Source organism: Balaenoptera ricei, chromosome 9 (genome assembly GCF_028023285.1).
Source record: "Balaenoptera ricei isolate mBalRic1 chromosome 9, mBalRic1.hap2, whole genome shotgun sequence".
Classification (NCBI taxonomy): Eukaryota; Metazoa; Chordata; class Mammalia; order Artiodactyla; family Balaenopteridae; genus Balaenoptera; species Balaenoptera ricei.
Genome location: NC_082647.1, coordinates 50,173,614 through 50,189,457, shown reverse-complemented (window position 1 = coordinate 50,189,457; position 15,844 = coordinate 50,173,614). Strand labels below are relative to the sequence as shown.

General features: G+C 32.2%; 1 protein-coding gene across 4 annotated transcripts in view; it reads right to left on the bottom strand.

Moving 5' to 3' along the window:
* The window catches only part of SKAP2 (src kinase associated phosphoprotein 2), a 307,658-nt gene that overhangs the window by 67,593 nt on the left and 224,221 nt on the right, over positions 1–15,844 (bottom strand). For all 4 annotated transcript variants that reach the window (XM_059933743.1, XM_059933742.1, XM_059933745.1 and 1 more), the window contains one exon: positions 205–282. In XM_059933743.1, coding sequence (XP_059789726.1) covers positions 205–282 — 78 coding nt within the window. The remainder of the gene's footprint in view (positions 1–204; positions 283–15,844) is intronic.

Here is a 15,844-nt window from a genome sequence, read left to right as displayed (position 1 = left end):
ACAGCTCTCCTCCAAGAGGCAGGAAACAGCTCCTGAATCATCTACAAATAACCAAGGTTGACAACAAAAAACCTGACCAAATGTTTTATTTTGTTATTAAAAATTATTTAGAGCTAAAAGCTGTATTCTGTGGTTTGGATAATATCATCAGGGTTTCTTAGAGTCTTAGATTTTTAGGTTTTTCATTAGAATCATATGATTTACCTTTTCTTCGTTTTTCAAGGTAGCCAGCCTTTAACACAAAAGGAAGGTCCTGTGCTGCAACTGGAGGGAACTGGTTCCCTACGGAAAGTAAAGGGGAAAAAGCAGTGAGTAATCCATTTTAGAAAAATCAAGTATCAGATCTCATAGATTCAGTATACTTTTAATTACCCAAATTAATTAAATCCAAGTCTATTATCTTTGTTTCAGATCCATTCCATAGATTAGTCCCTCTTCTCCTTCTGTGAATCTCAAGAGCAAAATAATGTTCTGTATCGTTATATCTTAATATATTATGTTCCCAAATACATTATGTACATAATACAAATACTATGTAACAGAATGGACTCTAAAGGGCAATATTTTTCGACCTACATTCTATAATGAATGGACTAGGAAACTGTTATAAATAAGTGCAATAAACCCCTGAAAGAGAAGTTAGGAATATCAAATAAATCATATAAGCTTCTTTACATTGGATTAACTCTTCAAGAATTTTGATGCATATTAATTCTTGCCTACATAAGAATGCCTACCCCTATTCGTACCTAGTAAAACATAAAATGATTTTTCCCCCAAATCAAATGCTATAATTTGAGTACATAGCAAATATTCTCTCTTCCTGGTTATACTCACAGAGAAATCTTGTGAATAAGTATGCTTTAGGGTTTTCTAGGGCATTTGAGAGTCTAAAACTAGGTGGATAGATCTGATAGAACTATCATAAACAAATATTAGATACTTACAAAAAATGTATAGATTAAGCCAAAAGTTAAGTCAATTAGAAATCATATATTCATGATCATGGATGGTAGGTTGCTCAATAATTTCACAGAGTTCAATATTTTTACAGACTTCATTAGAAATATACTACAGTTGCCTCAGCATTTTACTAGAACTCCAACAAGTGAAAATAACCAATCTAATGAAAGTTTCTATGGAATACACCAACAGAAATAGTTTTAATATAGTTTATGATAAAAAGTGTTTTGATAGGAAGTTTATTATATACAAATTCATCACAGAATTACCAACTGGGTTTTTAAAAAATATCCAGTAGTTATAAAATCATAGTTATTTTTCCTTAAGAAATAAAGCTTCAAATTAAAGCACTAATTTCAGTTCTGTGGTGGATCAATTTTGCTCAGTAAACACAAAACAATATCATTAAAATATATTTAAAATGGGGACTAAGTTTGAAATACATATAAAATTTTAGGGAAAGCCAGTGTAAATGTTTGAATAGTTGTTCAATCAATGTATCCATTTGATCCATTGAAGGTAGAAGTTATATAGCATAATTTTTTTGTACATAAAATAAAAATCACATAAAGAAATCTCAACTATGTGAACAAGTCCTAGTTAATCACTAAATTAAAGAGGGTGACTGTAGTTTGATTTGTTTTCTTAAAAGAAAAGAAAAACAATCATTAATAGCACTTTTTAAATTAAACTAGGTTACACTAACAAAAAATAAACATAGAAGTAGTGTATCACATAGAAATATGAAATTTTAGCTAATATAAAACCATTTGGGAAAGTTTTCTTTCTAAATAAGATTCCTGAAAACAAAGTATTTACTTCTTCAACTAAGCAAGACCATAGTTTAGTTTCTGTGGAAGTATGCTTGTGCTCAGTCTTTTATATAACTGGCATGTAGAGTTCTTAAGTGAACTACACAAAATTTCTTTGTGAAAGGCATCATTTGGATGACATTTCAGAATGAGAAAGTAAACATATTAATTAAATACTTTAACATGATTGTTGTATGTCATGAAAAAATTTCCAAGTGGTTTGTCCACAGTGGTAAAAATAAGAAGATTCACTGCAAACATCCTATAAATAATTTTGTATCTTTCAGATGATGGAAACAAACTCTTAAGCACAGTCCATTCTGGATGAAATTAAACTACACAAGGAAGAGGCAACTTTTCAGGTCTGATGTAATTGGGCAGGGGGAGGCATTAATTACCTCTACTTGGCTAGATAAGGCTCGTTGAGAAGAAGTCCCATGACCCTCTCATATCCAGTGAGGCATAATGAATGTTCTTTACATATAAAATAAATGCTCTAAATCTTAAGAAGAAACTTTATATTCTGAAGAGAAATGGGTACCTTTAGCATAGCTTTCAACTTTAAAAAGTTACTGGTCAAAAGAAAAAAAAAAGGAGGGGGAGAAGTAGAAGAGGAGGAGCAGGAAGGGAATTAGAATTTACAAAGGTGAATATATACATAACCTGAAGCTTTTGCTTTAAGAAAAATGTTGACTAAATTTCTACCTGATAAATCAATAAAATCTGATGTCACAAGCAACACTTATTCTGAATTCTAAATTCATGTTTCTAATATAAACTCTTTTATTTCATTCCTAGAGGGAAAAAAGGCAAATTTTCAGACTAAAATTTCATTTTTCTAAACCTCTTTTGCTATTTGTCCAGCATCTAGGATTTGTTTAATATACATGTGAATGTTTTTTAAAAAGTGTATTAATAGTAATCCCTTTAGATACTTCAGATTTTAAGTTCTTAGAAGAACCATTTGACTTGTATAACACCATAAACATATAAACAATTAACACTTCTTGATGATAGAAATTGAAAATTTGTAACAAGATATAAAAAATAGTAAATTCTCTTTAAAAAACATGAACTCTCACATCATTTAGACCTCTTACCACTATACCTACAATGATCAACAGTATGTCACCATTTAAGAATATTCATTGATTCAAAGAATTAAGACTACAAATGCAGGTATAATAATACATGAAGAAAAGAAAGGTAAGGCTAATATAAACCCTTCTGGCAGGCGTCAGCAAAGAGCTGCTGAACATTTGCCAAACACAATTATATTATCTCACTATTTACAACATTCCAACAAATTCACAATTATATTATCAGCTCTGTTTCACTATCAAAATTCACACCCTTGTCCCAAAAATAAGTTTAGCACTGACTTTTAATCCTTTGGCACATAGTAGGCATTCAGTAAATGTTGGTTTTTATTAATTATAATTAAATATTATTATATTTAGTATAACTAAATATTAATTCAAATGAATGGATGCCAATGTAAATGTAAGACTAATGTTGCTTAGGGAATTTTAATCAGAAAAATGGAAAAAAGTATGATTTGGTAACTGCATGAGTTAAGCATTGCAGTTATTTTAAAAGCAGCTCAAAGATTTCCTTTTGGTTACATGAAAGTGGTTGATGAAGAAATTATATCCTAACTCAGAGGAGAAAAAATAATTAACCTATAATCCAGGACAGCTTATTTATACTGCAGACGGTTACTGATACATGGCTTCCTTAAGTGGCCACAATGTTCACTACCCTGAGGAAATAAACACATACTGAATAGACTAGTCTTCTTTTTATAAAATGAGCATGTATTTCTTATATAATAGTCCTACTTTTCTAAAGAAGATCAATATTAGACATTAAAACTAACATCCTACAAGAGCAGACAAGGAATGGGTCATCTTCCAATTGGACATTTGGGAATCTGAAATATACAAAATGGTAACAAGGTCACAAAAAATCCAAATAAACAAGTGTCACGTGCCTACTATATTCCTATTAACTCAGCAGGAGAAAGGAAGTAGTGGAGTCCAAATTTCTTATAGTTAGGTAGGTATTTTATTCACAAGACAACTGTTTTTAAAAGATAACTCAAGAATTCTAGACTGTGTCTGGAAACTTTTGCCTTAAAATCAAACTGTGTATATAATGGACATAGTCCACCAGCAAGCTAAAGGAATGGAGTCTAGAATCGGAAAAATGGAGAAGAATTCCAAAGTATGAAAATAAAAAACAAATTACCTAAAACCTAAGTAAGGTATTACCCAATTTTAGCAATTTTATTAATCTATTGTTTTAACTTTTTCCCTTGAATCTAGGGTAAAAAATACTGGAATGCTTAAATATATCCAACGTATTTAAGAAATAAGTTTTATCTTTAAAAACGTTTTAAATATTAAAAATAACTATTTCAAAATGAAAAATAATTATTTCAACTTCAGAGAAAAATATAAACTGTCTTAGGCAAGAAGTATCTATCACTTAGGCTTATTTCAGATGTTAAGTTGATTGGGTTTAAAACCAATCTTGGCATTAACAAGGTATGCAGTTTCATTCCTGTATGCAGGACAGGGAAAGGTGGAAAAATAGCTCCAGATCATAGAATGCTTTAGTTGGAAGAAAAGGTCTGGAACAGCTTGGAAACCCCTTGAGTAAAAGAGGAAGTTAGGGTAGGGAAGAGAGAGAGTTAAGAGTTGAGAGTTAAGAGTTAAGAGTATACTGAATCAGTCATTTTCAATTCATTCTCAATTCACATGAATAAAACATCCATGAGTTTATCTTTTTAAATTCTTCGTTTTCATCTGATAGCTGGGATACTGAGTTCCATAAATTGGCCACCTCTTGTGGGGAGACAGTGCTTTCTTTTATCTTTTCTAAACTTATATGTGATCAATGTTTTAAAATGCCTTGTCATTCTGGCATTCCTGAATTTGATAAATACACTCTTTTTTTTTTACAGTATTTACCCACTTAATGATTGCTTTATATTCAAAACACATATTAGCCTTCAATTTTCCAAGAAGAGTAATCATTTTAGTTTCTCATTTCATGCTGGCAATACTCTCTCCTACCCTGATCAACTCAATGGTTACTTTATTGGCTAGGTTAACTGCTCCAGTTCAAATTCATTTTTCCTAAGAAAAATTCATTAGAATTTTATACTTCATTAGAATTGAAGTACATTTTCAAGTGTCAATATTTCATGCATTATAGTTTTGTATAAAGGTAGAAAAATGCTTTCTGTTTTGTTTCCTGTATCTTTCCAGATGATGTCCAGTATCTTACACACATTTCCGGCTGAAGAGTACATTGGGTATTTAACTTCAGGAAACTGTCTATAAACGAGCTTTGTTCCCAGAGGTATTACTGACTCGGAACTCGTTATTCTACAGGTGCAATTTAATTACACTTTACTTCACATTTGCACACACGAACTTAGATGACATGTTCCCTATTTCTATAAAATATATAATAGATACAAAGACACAGAGTTGCTGACACTTTTAAAAATTAATCTAAAAGGTTTTAGAGTGCAAAAATTCACTAGTATACCTGCAAAACAAAACATAAAGACTATTCCCTAAAAGAGAGAGAAACCAAAACTCAACTTGGATATAAATATGAAATAAAATGGTTTTGTGGTATAGCAGATAACTAAAAGCTTAGTTTTACATTAATACGGACTTTAAGATACATGGAATAGGTTAAGAGGTCTGTAATGAAATCCCAGTTCTGCAAATTTGTGACCTTCAGCAGGTCACTAAGCCTCTCTGGGTATCAGTTTCTTCACACCTAAAATATGGAAAAATGAAATTAGATTATCTCTAAGCCCTCCACCCCCATTCTAAGATTCCATGAAATATATCCACACTGACATTTTTCTTGCACTTTCAGTAACAAATGGCCAAGGTTCAAGATGGATTCAACTTTCAAAAACATCAAATGTGGAAACTGTTCACAACATATTTTTCATAGAGCAATGGATAACTTCCTTTAAATGTAGCATAGGATTGTTTTATGTCATTTCAAAGGTTTAATTTCTAGCTAGAATCTTGGCCTGGAATATCTTTGAAAACTATATATATAAATTATTTTTTATAGTCTAATAATTCTCCCAATCCACATGGAAAATTTGGAATCTCAAATCTTTTTACCAGTTTTTTTAGTGGCAAAAAAAAAAAATATGTATTCAAAGGACACATCAAACAATAATAACCTTTAAGAAAATAACAACTACAGTAACTAAAAGATTACTACTTATGTTTCTTTAGCATAGTCCTTTTACAGAGCCTATTTTCTCACTTACCACTATTACTCTCTTCAGAAAGGATTAACCAATGAACATACTAGGTACTGGTAAGCTCTAAGGCTATCATGATACTTTCTTTTTTTTAAAAAAAGGCTTATATTATGCTTAGACACAAAGACGGCCAACTTCCAATTAGTAGGACCATAGAATCCCCAGGGGTGGTTAAGCCTTGGGTACAGGCTTTAAAGACTGATAAGGTCCATGTGATGACACCAGGGGCAAAAATAGAGGTTGCAACTCACAAGTTTGCTATCTGCTAGTCTCTCTACACCCTCTGTAAAGTGGCAAGTCATTCTGAAAGCTACCCAGCAAAAACTGAATAACTATTAGCGTAATTCACATTTGCCTTTATTAACTCTGCTTCTTGATATGGAAATTCCAAGAGCCTCATGAGAGTCTTCAATTGGTCTATCTGAAACCAAAGAAGATAATAACTCTTAATATTATAGCATGTGCTTGCAGGAAATGCTTCATGAATATGATCCAAAAGATATATAAAGTGCCTGTTCAGAGTCCAATCAAAAGCTATTTTATATCAAAAATATATATACATATGTAATTGTGGCTGATACTGATTTTCATGGAAATCTATCAAAATATGTAAAATTCAAATGGCAATAATAGAATAATTAAGAATCAGAATTAAGAGAAACCTGAAATCACGTGGGTTCACCAATATCCACTAAAATAATAGTCAAAAAGCCATAGACTGAAAGTATGTGTGGATTATGTTATCCATAAAGTTATATTATCCTCATTCACTTAAAACTGCTTCTTTTACTTGAGAGTACTCTTAAGTGTATGACCAGAATTTGAACTACCTAATGACATATCTGAAGATTGCTTTTTTAGATATAGGACCACTGTCCTTAGCTCACAAATTAGATGTAAAAAATAATCCCTTTCAGATTTCTGATTCTTTGGTCCAGTGATAGACCACAAGGTATCACTTTTTTAATACCTTAAAATTATTCCTTATAGAATTAAAAAAATGCTCTTATCTAAAAATTCCAGATATACCGATTTGTGGAAACCCCTGTAAGACTCCGTCAATTATTTACAGGGATGAAAGCATATCAATATACTGAATCAGTCATTTTAAAATAAGGTTTAATATGAGTAGTTTCACTCTACAAACAAGACTTCTCTTTCATATATTTATAATATAGGGCACTCTTTACACTTCTATATTTTGGTAAAAGCTACTTTTTAATAGTTTATCATTAGATTTAACAGAAAGAATTTAAATCAAATTTCATCTCCTATATAGAGTTAGGTCTCAGCTACTTTGTAGCTGACTAGATCTTTTTTTTTTTTTTTTAGTGGCTTAAAACAACACAAATTTATTATCTTATGTTCTGGAGGTCAAAAGTCCAGAAAGTGTCTCACTGGGCTAAAAACAAGGTGTCAGCAGGACCGTGTTCCTTCTGGAGCCTGTAGGGGAGACTCTATATCCTTCCCTTTCCAGTCTCCAGAGGCTGACCTATTTCACTGTCTATTGGCACCCTTCCATCTTCAAAGCCAGCAATGGCCATTTGAGTCTTTCTCACAATGCTTTCTCCCTGGTTCCGATTCTTTTGCCTCCTTCTTCCCATTTAAAGATTCTTGTATTTACATCGGGCCCACCTGGATAATCTCCTTATTTTAAGGTCAGCTGATTAGCAACCTTACTCCACCTGTAGGCTCAATTCCCCTGTGCCATGTAACAACATGTTCACAGCTTCCAAGGATTAGGATGTGGACTTCTTTGAGGGACTATTATTGTGCCTTCTGTGCCCCTCATTAGCCATATCAATTGGCTACTGATTTTTGTATATATATGTAAAGTATGTATCTGTCCATATCTTCTCTGTAGCAAGAAAAAATTAATTAAATTCAGAAAAACAATAGTCTTTTTTTAAAGTTTATGATACACAAACATTGAGAAAATGTGATACAAGCTTAAAATAAAATACTATCCTCCTTAAGTTAAAAACAAAATTATAAGTATATCAAAAATTTCACAGATTTTCTAAATAATATAAAATTAAATATATACAGCTATGAACTGGGTTTTAATTTAATGTTTTACTTTAACACAAAAAGGTGTCCCAATCTGATATTTTTTATTGAAGTATAGTTGATTTACAAGGTTGTGTTAGTTTAAGGTGTACAGCAAACTGATTCAGTTACATATACATATATATCTATTTTTTTTCAGATTCTTTTCCCTTACAGGTTATTACAAAATACTGAGTATAGTTCCCTGTGCTATAGGTCCTTGTTGGTTACCCAATCTGATTTTGCATCTTAGGATTGTGGTTAAAACCCTGAGTCTTGAACTCAAATTGCAGCTTGACTACTAGTTCTGTGACTTAGGCAAGCTGCTTGATTTCATTAAATGTAGTTTTCAAATCTTTGAACGTAGGTATTTAGAGGGCACATTATGGAAAATTACTGTGGAGATTTAGTAGGATAGTACTTAAGATAACTCTAAGAAACGTTAGTTCTTCTTTTTATAAATAACAATTCAAATTTGCCAAGTTCATTGTTCCATACACAAGAAAACAAGAAAGCTGAAAAGATAAACCACTACAATAAAATCTGAAAGCCAAATACCTTTTAACAATACAAATTCCCCTCTAGCTATAGATATTTGGCCAAAAAAAAAAAAAAAAAATCTGATGCATGAAAAAATATTTGATGGTATTGTGCATAGTAAAGACTAGTATAAATGAAAAGGAACACTCAATTCATTTATTAAACAAATTATTTACTAGTTTATACTATGTGCAAGGCCTTTTTCTAAATATTACCTAAAGCAGGCAAGTAGGAAAAATAAACTCAACCTCATTGAAAATTTGTTGAAAGTATAATATTTTAAAAGAAATATCAAATAATTTATGTATAAAATTTAAAGAATAATTAGTAATTGGTCTTACTCCTTCCTTACTTCTATTACCTCTGTATCAAACACAACCTTTTCCACACTTCCAGACTGTAAGTTTTAAGCGTCTCTTAAAAAAAGCATCATCAGATATAAATAACAAATATATATATAAACAAATATCAGCATGGGTCAGTAAGGTAATAATAACTGCGACAGCTAACATTTATTAAGCCTTTAAGCCTTCACCATGAGTTAAGAATGATACCGTCATCATCTCATTTTATTCTCACACATCCCCAAGTGGGTGACATTATTAGCTCCATGTTACCAATGGAAAATTAAGGTCACAGGTAAGTGGTGGAGCCAGGACTCCAGGTCTATCCAACAAAGCCCATTCTCTGAAATGCTATGTTCTACTGTTGATGAAATAAGTGAATGTCATCTATAGAAACTCTATAAGACAACAGCATTGAATTATTGCTCTATGGCATTAATCACAATTATGCATTTAAAATTCTAGAACGTTTGTTTCATTTTCTACAAGATTTTAGAGAAATCAATTTCGCTTCCTAAAAATGTCTTTTTAAAAGGCTTCCATTTTTGTTTAAAAACACATTCACACAAACATGGGACAAATTAGTAATGAGAAAACTGATATCTATGGAAGGAAAAGGAGGCTTTTTTTGTATGCAGATTCCTCTAGCAAACTGCATTAAATAAGAAATGAATACAATTTAGACTGAATTCTTTAGCTCCCTTCCATTCAACTATGTTTTACTTTCACATAGGCCAGAGAGCAATCTTTTATTTTTTATTTTTGTAACTGATTTATGTTTTAAGGTTTAAGCTATAAATTTTCACAATTATTTTTAGAACATAAATAAAATTTTTATAATTTATAATATTCTTTAAGTTCATTTTTATTCACTTATTTTTCCTATTCTGTGTACAAAAAGTTTAGAGCCATTAATAACATAAGATCATATCTAAGTATCTGAAATAGGAATCCACAGTTAGAATGTCTTCTATATTGTATAATATAATAAAGTGTATACTTTTGGTTTTGCCTTGACGAAAGAACAGGTACATAAACCATTGTCACTCTATTCCCATCTCCCAAAAGAATCTTATTATTGAGGGGTAGTTAAAATAAGTGAAAAATATTTAGTATGAAAACTATCAAATCTGAAATTATTTTATGATTAACTTAATAAAAAGTAAACATTTCTGAATTAAGACTCTCTGCTTACAGTCCTACTCTGATTACTTAATTACTAAATCAAATACATTCCCAAACAGTTCTTCATGCGTTAGTATTTATTATCTGTTTCTATTTAAGAAGACAACGCCCTAATTTTTATTTAAATCAAAAAGCCTTTGGCATTTCCCCTCTTCTGCCATTCAGTGTTACAAGGATCCCTTAAAATGCATGCGTGTTGTCTCTCCTTTCTCTCTTTCTCCCTCTGTGTGTCTCTCTCAGATGCACAAACAGACACTGACACACACACACAATTTATCTTCCTTCCATCTGAAACAGGTTTTTCTATAGGTCTCTTTTTTCAACATAGGTATAGAATTAACACATCCTTCCCTACTATTATTATTGTTAATTTAGTAATACACTGCTTTATTCCTCCCAAAAAGCATTTCACAGGCATTTGTACAGATACGTTTGGTAAAGAAATTAAAAGCAAATAGGAGAAATTTGTGTGTATATATATAGAGAGAAAGCAGATACCTGTAGAGGAAAATGTTAATATTAAGGGAATCTGAGTAAAGGGTATAATGGGAATTCTTTGTACGCTTCTTTCAACTTTTCTATAAATGACTATTTCAAATTTAAAAAATACATATATAAGTAAAAAATTAAGACAAAACTAGGAGTGAGGGTAGAACACAAAACAAGCTGGAAGCACAAAGCCACCACTTAACAGAAGTGGGCAAAAAATTCAGTTACAAGCTTTATAACAACTAACATGAAGCAAGAAATAATAAATCATGTGATTCACTGCCCATTAAGATAAATACAGATCATTGCTCAGGGAGGAACAAACAGCAACTATTCTTGGTTCCTAGCACTGAATGAGAAAGAAATTTCTCCCATGTGTTCTCAATGTCCTGAATAACATTTTTACAGTAAGTAAAAGTTTCATAGGGCTGCTTTGTATAACGTCACTCATATTGAGTCAACAGCATAATGCCAAAACGAGATTCAGTAAAAGCAGTTCTATAGAGTACAAAACCAGGTAGCCCAAGTATACAACTCCCAAACAGCTCTGTTAAACTTAAGGATAAAATCATAGAATGCCTATAGGAATAGACACCCTGCACATTTTTCAGACAAACCTTCCAAAATACTATTTGTTTCGATCAAACTTTTGGTAAACATTAAATCCCAGGCAGAAGATATGATCCCTGCAAGAAGCTAACACAGCTCTTTTTTGTTATTGCTTAAGAGCCGTATCCCTCAACAAGCAGCCAAGCTGGGGGTAATGTTGATACATACTCTTATTTATAAATTTACAGGTTTAATAGCTTTGCAGGGCCTAGATGAAGATCACCTTAACACAAAAACAAATCATCAGTTGCCCTTAAAGTTCTAACTCAGTGCCAGAATAATTCTGGCTTGCAAAAAGTTTAAGCACATGCCTACTACACATAAATAAAACATCCACAGAACATGTTACTGAGAATAATAAAATCCCTGAGTCTACTCTTCAGTATGAACTGGTAATTTTATATACACCTGGGTGACTAAAAGAATTAGAAAACATTGTTATTTATGTAAGTGAGTAAATTACTACAGAATACAAATTAAAACTTCAATATTAGAACAGTTAATGTGTAGCATGTTTTTCTCTAGTACCTGAAAATGAAAGCATACCACATGCGTAATCCTTTTTCTGGTCCTCAGCTTCAGAGTACTATTAACAGCCATATGTGGGACTGGCTCAGGAGGGAGACTTTCACATGGTACCTACAGTATTAGGCTAAAATAATGTGTTCACAAGTTTGTCTTTTCTACTAGACTTTGAGTAAGGAATCATGACAGTGATTCTCAAACTTGAATGTGCATCAAAATAACTAAGGATACTTATGTAAAATGTAGAAGTACAATATTGAAGTATACGATATTGTTCTTGGTGGTATATTTTAAAACCTCGTTTAATACTTGTTTATAGAATTTGTAAAATATGCTCTAAAGATAACGTTTAATAGAAAATCAAAAGAACATCAATAAGTAGATAAAATACACTTCTGCAGTCGCAACTGAAAACAGAAGGAAAATGCCAGACATATAAATGATCATGAGGGGACTTCCCTGGTGGCTCAGTGGTTAAGAATCCACCTGCCAATGCAGGGGACACGGGTTCGAGCCCTGGTCCGGGAAGATCCCACATGCCGCGGAGCAACTAAGCCCGTGCACCACAACTACTGAGCCTGCGCTCTAGAGCCTGCGAGCCACAACTACTGAGCCCACGTGCCACAACTACTGAAGCCCGCACGCCTAGAGCCTGTGCTCCACAGCAAGAGAAGCCACCGCAATGAGAAGCCCGCACACCACAACAAAGAGTAGCCCCCGCTCAATGCAACTAGAGAAAGCCCGCGCACAGCAACGAAGACCCAATACAGCCAAAAAATAAAATAAATAAATAAATAAATTTATTAAAAAAAAAAAAGATCATGAGGATGATGATTTTTATTTATAGAGTATCCAACATTTGAGTCACTAAAATAATTTTATAAAAATTTAATATATGTTAACCACTGCCCGTGCAGTCTCCCACTGATGAAGACCAGGGGAAGAGGAAAGTGACAGGAAACACAGGAGTGTTTAGATAGCAAGGTAGCAGGAAAGGGCTATCACAACTGAAGAGCAAAGAGAACATCCTTCTGGTATTTCTTTCCATCTTAACACCCACTTTCACAGTTAATAACACTCTAATTCAGTTCTAAACTTTATAACGACCAACATAAAGTAAGAATTACAGTGCAAAGGAAAAAAAATAAATTGGGACTGAACATATAGTATTAAAAGTGCCCATGTTTAACCATGTGATTCTAGCATGTTGTTCAAAAATTAGTATCCATGATATAAAAAAATCAACTGCCAAATATTAAAACTGATATTTACTATGAGTTACACATCATAAGGCAATCCAGGAATCTGTTCCCTGTGTGGACTGTCTCAGCCCTGGGTTCACAGACCTGACACAGCCCAGTTGTCCATGGCTTCCTTTTCTCCTTATTAAGAGTTGTCACTACCAGAACAATTTCACTACTAAAGTTTTTGATTCAAATTAAAACTTCAAAAAACAAGCCCATCGAATATTTAATGGAATAAAATGTTTGTCAGCAACATGCAACAACGGATGCAACTTCATGTGACAAACAGCGCTTTTTAGCCACACATGAACATCCCACCAAGGTAGTTCAGCTGTGGTCTCTCACTGAAATGTAAGTGCTGGCAGTTACCTCAGGGGAGTTTAAGGCAGTAAAGCAGTCTGAACTCTGAATCTGTAGTTGGCTCTGAAATACACAGTGACCTCTTAAAAACGTGGTAAAGACTTAAAATCTAAAGGATATACATCCTACTCAAATTCCATATGAATAAATGATCAAACAACTTATTCAAAATAAATCCAGATATGGTAAGCTCTTATGATAAGATATTCCATTACATGTTTTTCTACAAATTCAGTCTGTAATTAAATCATATCTGAATAGATCATGATGTATATTCTCACTGAAAAAAATTTATATATATAATATTATATCTATTCCCTAAGAATAAAATTATAGTTAGTAACTAAATTAATTAATTCGATTAAGTTCCCTTCATCTGGATAGCCTCAAGTCTCATGCAAGACTCAAAGTTCTAATTTACTCTTAAAAATTATCAAAATACATTAAATTAGAGAAAAGAACTCTTAAAAATCACTCAGAGGATGGAAAATTATGGAAATTTGACACTTGGTCCAATGATCTCTTATCAGCCAAAGAAGTCAGGTATGATATTACAAATCCATACATGGATAAGAATTAGTACAATCATTAATTTATCAAAGGATGACTTTTTCAAGGCGTGAATGGGAAAAATATTTGCATGGATGTCACAACAGACAATGAACTCCTGCAAATCAATAAGAAAAAGATAACAGTTTAACAGAAAAACAGGTCAAAAATATGAACCAGGCAATTCACAAAACAAATACAAAGGCCAATAAACATAAGAAAAGATGAATGTTTACTGATTTATTGTCTTTCCCCAGCTGTCCTTACCTTCACTAGAATGTAAGTTCCATGAGCTCAGAGACTTACATTGTCTTATCCACTGTGTATCTCCAGTGCCTAGATTAGTGCCCGGGACACAGTAAGTACTCATTAAATTTTGCTGAATAAAAAAACAAACCTCACTAAAAACAAAAAATAACAAACTAAAACAGGATACTACTTTTTAACTTATAAGACTGGCAAAAACTAAAAAGATTAATGACATCAAATAGCAGGGAAGGTGGGAAGAGATGGTTCTCTCATAAACTGCTTTGGGGAATGTAACTTCCTATGGCTCTATGGTAGAATCTGACAATACTCTAAGAATTCAGCTCTTAAGAATCCATCCTACAAAAAATAAAGCACAGGTTCACAATGGTGTGTGCCACAACAGTCACTGAAACACTACTTTTGACGGCAGAAAAATGGAAAATGTCCAGCAATGGGGATATTATAAAACCATTTTAAATAATGTATATTATTTAAATATGCATATGTAGATCTATGTGTAGTAATGTGGAAAGATATGTACTAATGTAGTACTAATGATTTTCATCATACTCAGGTGAAAAACATAAGTTGTAGAATAATATGTATAGTGATATCCCATTTTTTAATTTAAAAAGTCTGATTCCATATTTATTCTAGCACAAATACATTTGTACAATTGAGGGGGGAAATGTCTGTAAGGACACATTCAGAACTGTTAACGATTCTTACTGCTAGGGAGTTTTTTTAGGTGAGAAAAACAACTTTTTCTTTGTTATAAGCATGTATTATGTTTAAAATTTTGCATAATAGAATTTTTAAATGAAAAACAAAAAAGACAGTCTACAGGTTTTTAAGTAATTTAAATTAAGTCAACTTATATTATTTAAATCATAGCCAGAAAAACTTCAACCACTGATCTAGAAGATTTAGTTTAATCAATACAAGTGTACAACTTGAAAACAATCGCCTCAACTATATGAAGATATAGCCTTAAGAATGTTCACATACCTGGCTATGTTCAAATAGGCCAAGTCTCATGTATCCACACAAGTGTTCACTCTGTCTGGAATGTGTTTCTCCTCACCTTTCCTCACTTTACCACCCCTCTCCACCCTCACTGCCTAGAAAGCATCCAGCTTATCCTTCAGGGTACAACTCAGCTCTCTGAAATGCCTTCCTACTGTGACATAATAAAAACATTTGTAAGAAAGAAAACCAATTTCTTAAAAAGATTAAAGGAAGCTATTTTCTCTACTATAGATAACTCTAATTTTCTACTACTGATTTTTTAGTGTTCTAAAAAGTCACTTAAGGGAAACAAAATAGTCACTGATTTTTAATTATCCAGATATTTCTATAGTTTCTAAAATTCTCCACCTGATTCTAGAAACAATGAAAGGCTTCAAGATAAACCATATTCTGGGAAAAATACTGATGAATTTTTAGGAGTCCACACAGATTAGACATGTTCTTGGCTGGAAAACAAGCATTTATGATAAATTAATTTTTTTCAAAATGAAATAAATCTAAAGTTTTTGACATTACAAAACTAACAATGCATTTTTTGTTCTATGTCAATTTAAATGCTTTCAAACTGATTCATGTAAAAATATGCAT